Consider the following 9,745-nt stretch of genomic DNA (forward strand, 5'->3'; position numbering starts at 1 on the left):
TATTGTCTGTTGTGATCGGTTTTGGGATGCCGAATCGGCATATGATGTTGCTGTGCACAAAATCCGCTACTACTTTCTTTGTTACTGATGCATAAAATGCCGCTTCCACCCATTTGGTGAAGTAGTCTATGGCGACCAAAATAAAATGATGCTTGTTTGACGCAGCTGGCTCAATCGGTCCTATGACATCCATGCCCCAAGCGGCGAACGGCCAGGGCGACATCATAACATTCAGTTCTGTTGGTGGGACCTTTATCAAGTCTCTATGAATTTGACACTTGTGGCATTTCTGGACGAATTTGCTACAATCGTTCTCTATGGTCATTCAGTAATAACCTGTTCTTACGATTTTCTTCACTAGCACGAACCCATTCATGTGAGCCCCACAGGTTCCAGCATGCACTTCTTCAATCAATCTTGTAGCTTCGACGGAGTCAACACATCTAAGCAATCCCAGATCCGGGGTTCTTTTGTACAGAACATTATTATTGAGGAAGAAACCATTTGCTAACTTCCTGATAGTCTTCTTTTGATTGATGGTGATTCCTTCAGGATATTCTCCTTTATCCAAGTACATTTTAATGTCAACGTACCAAGGTTTTCCATCGATCTCTGCTTCTATAAAAGCACAGTGAGCTGGTTGATATCTGATTTCGACTCTGACAGTATCAATGTATTTACTATCAGGATGTTGAATCATGGATGCTATTGTCGCCAATGCATCAGCAAACTCATTCTTGGTTCTTGGTATATGTTTGAACTTGACTTCTTGGAACCGATCTGCTGGTCTTTGCACAAGTCCAACATACGGTATGATCTTCTCATTTTTTGGTGGCCCATTGTCCTCGAACCTAATGAATCAACAAATCCGAGTCGCTAATTACCTGAAGGTTTCGCACATCCATGTCAAAGGCTAAACGAAGACGTATGATGCAAGCTTCGTATTCAGCCATATTGTTGGTGCAGCTGAAGTTCAACTTGGTGGCCACTGGATAATATTGGCCTAAGTCTGAAACAAAACGGCTCTGATTCCTGATCCTTTAAAGTTGACCACTCCATCAAAGTATACTTTCCAGCCGGATTCATCTTCATTTTCTTCGCCCTCAATTGTCATCACTTCTTCATCCGGGAAGTAAGTCCACAAAGGTACGGAGTTGTCATCTACTGGGCTTCTTGCCAATAAATCTGCTAATGCTTGAGATCAAATGAGTCGTGTATGCAGCCATATAATGTTATATCCCGCATTTTTGCACATTATGATAGGTTGGAGATAAAATCATTCCGGGATGCAAAGTCGAGACTTTTGACCTTCGATTTTATTTTAGGACCTAAATTACTCATGAATTTGTTGGCATGGAACAACTAGGAAAATTTGGGACCAAAAGTGGAATTGTTGGAAGTTGGAAATCATGCAAAATGGCCTTGTGGCCGTGTGGTCTTCAAATGGCCCCACACATTTTGTGGCCAATTTTAATTGGTCCAACACATGTGTGGGCCATGGACACTTGTGTAATATGTGTGTGGTTATAAAAGATGACTAAGTAGTGATCTTTTCCATTCTCTACATGCTTAGAAAAATCAAGAAAGTTGAAGAACAACAACCTAACCATTCGGCCAAAGGGAGGAAAAAGTAAGACCAAGATTTAGCCATTCCAAAAATATTTCGTTGATGTAAATCCACTAATTTGAGGTCCCTAAGCGACGTGGAAGTGTTGTTCGGGTCATCCAACTATCCGTTGTGTCGTTTGCAAACCCTAGCCTAATTGTGACACGAGCCTCGAGGAAATTCTACTCTTGCGATCCGACCATGTCTGTGATTCTTATTTGTTTCTTGGTCTTCGTATACTTGATAAGATGAAATATTGGCCCTTATGTCTTTTGTATGACTAAGTTTCAAAAGTTGCATAAAAGTTTGGTTTTTAAAAGAATTTTGTTCCTAAATGATTCTGAAAACTACGAAAGTCCGTAACTTTCATGTTGCGACGTAACCGGATCGCTTCAATATGCTCAAAAGTGATTCCATGATGTATGATGACTATGTTTTCCATAGGCGGGCCGGGCTCGGGTCGACACCCGTTCGTGGGTCCCGCGACTTTCCTTATGTACTTCTGACGATTTTTGAAAGGATATGATATGACTATTATTCCAATTTCAAGTACGAGCAGTTTACCTATCTTTTGAGTTTGTAATAGCGATTCGATAACATATGATGACCATGATTTTCGTAGGCGGGTCCGGATTGGGTTGACGCTCGTCCGTGGGTCCCGCGATCTTCCTCTGTATAATTCTGATGGCTTTTGAAAGAATTCAATATGACTACCTTTCCGACCCCCGAGTATGATTATATATTTGTCTGTTGAGTCCGACATAATGATTCCTATGCATATGATTTTGATACGTAACCTTGGTTTCTGAAGTTCGGTTTGATATGTTCCCGAGCGATATTTGGAAGGAAATCTGATTTGACTACTGTTTTTGGCACATAAGTGAGGGTTCGTTTCGATTAACCTATTAAGTCTTTGAAAATGTTTTAAACTGCATTTGGTTACTTATGATTCGTTTGTGCATTACGTTATTACTTCTTTCGCCGAGTCCCGGGCCGGTTGTGATATCGTGCGCACTATGTGATGTTGACCGCTGGGTACCTGACCGCGGTATGTGTATATGTGATATTGCCGTTGGGTTCTTGGCCGCGGTGTGTGTATATGTGATATTGTCGCTGGGTTCTTGGCCGCGGTATGTGTATATGTGACATTGGCCGCTGTGTACTTAACCGCGGTATGTGTATATGTGATTTTGACAGTCTGGATTATGATCAGTCGGTTAATGTCAGCTCATATGATATGTTTGATTTTCCGTATATATGAGACAGAAATGTTTTTTTCAAAATAAAGCGAAGCATTTTGGAATTCTGGTTATCCTAATTGTCTTCTGAACCCTTTATGTATGATTTGGATGTCAGATGTAAGTACGTTGGTATTCGAATTATTATGCTCGCGTTCGGTACACTTTACTTCGATTATGACTTCGTTTTCTGTACTTCCTGCTTTGCATACTCGGTACATAATTCGCACCGACCCCCTTTCTTGGGGTTGCGTTTCATGCCCGCAGTACGGACACACATTTTGGTGATCCGCGTAGGATTTTCATTCGTTGTTCGGAGTGCTCCCTTTGTTCGAGCCTACATTTTGGTATATATACACTTCCGTTGTATATGTTTATGTTTATTCGGGGGTACGGCGGGGCCCCGTCCCGTCGTGTGATTGTTGTTACGTACTGGGGTACGTAGACATAGATGTGGGTTATGTACAGTTTTGTTCGGACGCGTTGTGTGAGCTGTGTTGGGCGGCCCATCCGCCGTGGCAGCCTTATCGGCTGCGTGTATGTATGCTTTGATATGTATGTATAATATGATAGCCTTGCCGACTTCTATGCAGTATATTGGTTTGTATGTGTCAGTTTGGAGCCACGTTTGGTTTTTATGAATGTATGAGTCGTTTGTATGCCGAATACGGTTAATGAGCACGTGTGAGTGCCCGGCTCGGGCACTTAGTCACGATACGGGGTTGGGTCGTGACGAAGTGGTATCGAGCGATTCGTCCTCGGAATGTCTACAGACCGTGTCTCGTCGAGTCTTATTTATCGGTGTGTTGTGCACCACATCTATAAACGAGAGGCTACAGGACATTTAGGATGTTATCTTTCCTTCTGATCTTAGATCGTGCGATAGAGCTGTGTTATCAGGATGACTCTTCTCGACGGAATGTTATGTTTTCGGCGATGCCTCGAGGAAGGCGGCAGTGGCCGAAGGGCAAGTCTACGAGCGCGGCGCGAGACCCGGCGGGCCGGATGGCTGCTAGGGCTGTGCCCGGCAGGCGGAGGGTGTGCCTCGGCGGCTGGAGTTGCTCGCCTCCGGTATCGGAGAGTCTTGGGCGACCACGGTGCCGGGACGGGCGGCTCCACCCCGGCTCGCGGCACCGGTACCGCGCCCCCGGCTCCCCGGCCGAGGGGCGGAGGATCGGGCGATGCGAGATGCGGTCGGTTATTGGACCGAATTGATGGCGGCCCAGGTTCACAGGCACGGATCAGGGGGTGATCGTGCGGATAGATATGACGGTCAGAGGGCCGTGATTTTCTGCTTTGTGGCCCGCCAGAGTTTTTCGGGTCAAAGCCCGCGAGAGGACCCTCGAGTTCATCAACGGATGCGGCGTACCACTGCGATTGATTAGTGCTTCCGAGAGCAGTCGGTTGAGATGGCGTCCCCTATCGGTTGCGGGATGTGGCGGCTAGTGGTATGAGTCTTGAATCTTGTCTAGGCGAGGTGCCCCTCCGGCGGTATGGGGCGAGTTCGAGAGGCCTTCGCTTGCCCATTTTTACGCCCCCGCAGCCGCGGCGAGCCGGGGGTAGGCAATTCACTGCCGATCGCGAGAGGGCGAGGAGCGTCCGGGAGTATAGTTTGGAGTTTGATTCATTGGCCAAATATGCGCCTGCTTATGTAGCCGATATGACGGATCGGATGCACCGATTTGTGATAGGGCTGGATGATTACCTGGTTGACGGTTGTACGATGGCGGCCCGATCGAGGATGGACATCGCGCGGATTCGAGCACACGCCCCGAGTATGAAGGGACGAGACACGGGCGTCGGCCGTCAGGGAGTATGATGGGGGCCATCCCGAAGAGGGCTAGATCGCCGGGATACTCGGAGAGTCTCGGCGAGCGGCCTCGCCGGCCGGCATAGCCGACACCGCTTCCTAGTCGGACGAGCACACCCCCGGTTCACCGGCCGGAGCCCAGATGATGCGGGGTATTCAGGGGCAGGTCAAAGCTCCAGAGCTTCGGGCTCACAAATGGACATAGGTTCCAGCCAGTTGAGGCCACCCCTACCCCTATGTCCTCACTGTAGGGGACGCCTCTCTAGGGGGGATTGTCGTCGTGCCATGGGTGCTTGCTTTACCTGTGGCCAGCAGGGCCACTTCATGAGAGATTGTCCTCGGGGGCGGCGGGGAGGGCTCGGCCCACGGTCGATTCGGGGTTCGTCTTCACCTTCCGCGACTACGCGCGCCCAATGGGGCGGGGCATGCCGGCACCAGCAGGCCGTGGCAGAGGCCGTGGCGGAGCCTCCAGTTCTGGCGGTTCATCGAACCGCCTATATGCGTTGACTCGTAGACAGGATCAGGAGGCTCTACCAGACGCAAATACAGGTAATATAGATTCCTTAATTGGTTATCTTGATTGATGTATGAAGTATTTGTGATAATTGTAAAAGAAACTCCCCAAATTCTTATAAGATCTGTAAGGTTAATTTAACATTCGAGGACGAATGTTCTAAAGGCGGGAGGATGTTATATCCCGCATTTTTGCACATTATGATAGGTTGGAGATAAAACTATTCGGGATGCAAAGTCGAGACTTTTGACCTTCGATTTTGTTTTAGGACCTAAATTGCTCATGAATTTGTTGGCATGGAACAACTAGGAAAATTTGGGACCAAAAGTGGAATTGTTGGAAGTTGGAAATCATGCAAAATGGCCTTGTGGCCGTGTGGTCTTCAAATGGCCCCACACATTTTTGTGGCCAATTTTAATTGTTCCAACACATGTGTGGGCCATGGACACTTGTGTAATATGTGTGTGGTTATAAAAGATGACTAAGTAGTGATCTTTTCCATTCTCTACATACTTAGAAAAATCAAGAAAGTTGAAGAACAACAACCTAACCATTCGGCCAAAGGGAGGAAAAAGTAAGACCAAGATTTAGCCATTCAAAAAATATTTCGTTGATGTAAATCCACTAATTTGAGGTCCCTAAGCGACGTGAAAGTGTTGTTCGGGTCATCCAACTATCCGTTGTGTCGTTTGCAAACCCTAACCTAATTGTGAAGTTGAAGAAGAAAGACCTCGGGGAGTCCGAGACATAGGTTGGAGTTTGGATTAGCTTGGAGAGCAGACGAGGTATGTAAAGCTCAATCCTTCCTTCTTTGGCATGCCTTAGTCGTAAATAGGCTATGACACGAGCCTCGAGGAAATTCTACTCTTGCGATCCGACCATGTCTGTGATTCTTATTTGTTTCTTGGTCTTCGAATACTTGATAAGATGACATATTGGCCCTTATGTCTTTTGTATGACTAAGTTTCAAAAGTTGCATAAAAGTTTGGTTTTTAAAAGAATTTTGTTCCTAAATGATTCCGAAAACTACGAAAGTCCGTAACTTTCACGAGTACGTAACCGATCGCTTCAATATGCTAAAAAATTATTCCATGATGTATGATGACTATGTTTTCCATAGGCGGGCCCGGCTCGGGTCGACACCCGTTCGTGGGTCCCGTGACTTTCCTTATGTACTTCTGACGATTTTTGAAAGGATATGATATGACTATTATTCCAATTTCAAGTACGAGCAGTTTACCTATCTTTTGAGTTTGTAATAGCGATTCGATAACATATGATGACCATGATTTTCGTAGGCGGGTCCGGATTGGGTTGACGCTCGTCCGTGGGTCCCGCGATCTTCTTCTGTGTAATTCTGATGGCTTTTGAAACAATTCAAAATGACTACCTTTCCGACCCTGAGTATGATTATATATTTGTCTGTTGAGTCCGACATAATGATTCCTATGGATATGATTTTGATACGTAACCTTGGTTTCCGAAGTTCGGTTTGATATGTTCCCGAGCGATATTCGGAAGGAAATCTGATTTGACTACTGTTTTTGGCACATAAGTGAGGGTTCATTTCGATTAACCTATTAAGTCTTTGAAAATGTTTTAAATTGTATTTGGTTACTTATGATTCTGCTTGTGCATTCTGTTATTACTTCTTTCGCCGAGTCCCGGCCGGTTGTGATATCGCGCACTATGTGATGTTGACCGTGGGTACACGACCGCGGTGTGTGTATATGTGATATTGCCGCCGGTTCTTGGCGCGCGGTGTGTATATATGTGATGTGCGCCGGGTTCTTGGCGCGGTATGTGTATATGTGACATTGACCGCTGGGTACTTGACCGCGGTATGTGTATATGTGATTTTGACAGTCTGGATTATGATTAGTCGGTTAATGTCAGCTCATATGATATGTTTGATTTTCCGTATGTATGAGACAGAAATGTTTTTTTCAAAAGAAAGCGAAGTATTTTGGCATTCTGGTTATCCTAATTGTCTTCTGAACCCTTTATGTATGATTTGGATGTCAGATGTAAGTACGTTGGTATTCGGATTATTATGCTCGCGTTCGGTACACTTTACTTCGGTTATGACTTCGTTTTCGTACCCCCCCGCTTTGCATACTCGGCACATATTCCGATATCGACCCCTTTCTTCGGGGGTCGCGTTTCATGCCCGAGGTACAGATACACATTTTGGTGATCCGCCGGCGTAGGATTTCCATTCTGCTGTTCGGAGTGCTCCCTTTGTTCCGGAGCCTACATTTTGGTATATATACACTTCCGTTGTATATGTTTATGTTTATTCAGGGGTACGGCGGGGCCCTGTCCCGTCATGTGATTCGTTGTCTCGTACTAGAGGTCCGGTAGCCTAGATGTGGGTTATGTACGGTTTTGTTCGGACGCGTTGTGTGGTGTGTTGGGCGGCCCCGTCGCCGTGGCGTGCCCTTATCGGCCGCGTGTATGTATGCTTTGATATGTATGTATAATATGATAGCCTTGCCGACTTCTGTGCAGTATATTGGTTTGTATGCGTCAGTTTGGAGCCATGTTTGGTTTTTATGAATGTATGGGTCGTTTGTATGCCGAATCTGGTTAATGAGCACGTGTGAGTGCCCAGCTCGGGCACTAGTCACGGCCTACGGGGTTGGATCGTTACATATAATGTCTTAATTTCTGAGACACCCAGGTCAGAGTGCAACACGTCTTTTCCACCAAGTAATAGCTGGATTCACAGGGTGTGAACTTCTTACTGATGTAATAGATGGCTCTCTCTTTCTTGCCTGTTTCGTCATTTTGTGCCAACATGCACCCAAAAGCATTCTCTGATACTGACATATACAGCAGTAAATGGCTTCTCGATCTTGGCGGGACTAAAACGGGTGGATTTGACAGGTATCTTTTGATTGTGTTGAAGGCTGTCTAATAATCTTCTATCCCTTTAGTCGTAGCATATTTCTTGAGGAGTTTGAGAATTAGTTCTACGATTACGGTGGACTGGGCAATGAAGCGCCCAATGTAATTCAACCTTCCTAGGAAACTCATGACCTCTTTCTTTGTCGTTGGTGGTGGGAGTTCTTGAATTGCTTTGATCTTTGTGGGATCCAACTCAATACCACGGTGACTGACTATGAATCCTAGCAACTTTTCGGCAGGCACTCCAAATGCGTACTTAGCAGGATTTAACTTTAAATCGTATTTGCGAAGTCTATCGAAGAATTTTCTCAAATGCTCAAGATGATCATTACCCACTCGGGACTTGATGACGACGTCATCCACATATGCCTCAATCTCTCTATGCATTATATCATGAAAGATGGCGGTGATTGCCCTTATGTAAGTAGCGCCAGCACTCTTGAGCCCAAAAGGCATAACCCGATAATGATACACCCCCCATGGTGTGATGAATGCCGTCTTCTGAGCATCTTTCTCATCCATCAGTATCTAATGATAACCTGCGTAATAGTCCATAAAAGACTGCACCTCATGTTTGGCGCAATTATTAATAAGTATGTGAATGTTAGGGAGCGGGAAATTATCCCTTGGACTAGCGCAGTTAAAATCACGATAGTCCACACAGATCCTTATTTTCCCATCTTTCTTTGGTACCGGGACTATGTTCGCTAACCATGTCGGGTATGGTGTCACTTCCACAACTCCCGACTAAATCTGTTTTTCCACTTCTTCTTTAATTTAGATGCTGACATCTGGCTTAGGCTGCCTGATTTTCTGTTTTACCGGGGTGAATCCCTCTAGGATTGGCAACCTATGGGCAACAGTGTTCGTACTCAAACCCAGTATATCGGTGTATGACCAAGCGAAGACATTTCCATACTCTTTCAACAAGCTCTGATACCCTTCTTTCCCAATCTCTGTCAGATGTACACTTATTCTGGTTTCCCGAATCAATTCCTCATTCCCTAGATTAACTGCTTTTATTTCCTCTAGGTTTGGTGTTGGTCTATTTTCATATTCCTTTTCGACATCTATCAATCCTTCCGGTTCAGTTATCTCTTCTTCTTGATTGTTGTTTTATTCGTCGTCGTTTTTACTTGTTTCATAACATGTCTTGACATTATTTGTGGCTTCTGTATTATTACTGTAAATCAAAACATCACAGTTGTCAATCATGTAAAACCAATCTTAAAATTGTATGTATATATATATATATATATATATATATATACACATACAATTTTGTCTTATTGCAAACTTTGAGGCGTTTTCATTGAAATTTAAAAGAGTTATACGACCGTGGTCCCGACTTGCAATGGAATATCGAGCCATTTCCATTATTAAACAACACGTAATAATGAAATGTAAAAGCATGAAAGGGCGATAAGCTAACTTTCACCGTTTTTTCTGAAAGTGAGCATTCTTTCTACTGCAAGGTGAACAACGGGGTAGAAGTCCATCCACTCGGCATTTTTCCTGGCTCAACATGACGAATCTCCAGTGCTTCAAGCCTTCAATGATGTCATGTGCATTCCTCTTCCCAAAACAACGTCTTTAAACCCTCTTCGGGATCTTATTCGTTGTGACTCAATGGGCATCTTTGTGAAGGACTGGTATAGATGAGGAAA

At 45.0% G+C, this 9,745-nt stretch overlaps 1 protein-coding gene across 1 annotated transcript; it reads right to left on the minus strand.

Moving 5' to 3' along the window:
• Positions 1 to 325: 325 nt before the first annotated feature.
• LOC132041532 (uncharacterized) lies at positions 326 to 8,600 on the minus strand. The gene is made up of 2 exons (XM_059432243.1): positions 8,308 to 8,600; positions 326 to 851 (listed from the first exon to the last, which is right to left on the minus strand). The coding sequence occupies exons 1-2, from the start codon at positions 8,598 to 8,600 to the stop codon at positions 326 to 328; spliced, it is 819 nt and encodes a 272-aa protein (XP_059288226.1).
• Between the last annotated feature and the right edge of the window lie 1,145 nt (positions 8,601 to 9,745).

This window comes from Lycium ferocissimum, unplaced genomic scaffold (genome assembly GCF_029784015.1).
Source record: "Lycium ferocissimum isolate CSIRO_LF1 unplaced genomic scaffold, AGI_CSIRO_Lferr_CH_V1 ctg10526, whole genome shotgun sequence".
Lineage (NCBI taxonomy): Eukaryota > Viridiplantae > Streptophyta > Magnoliopsida > Solanales > Solanaceae > Lycium > Lycium ferocissimum.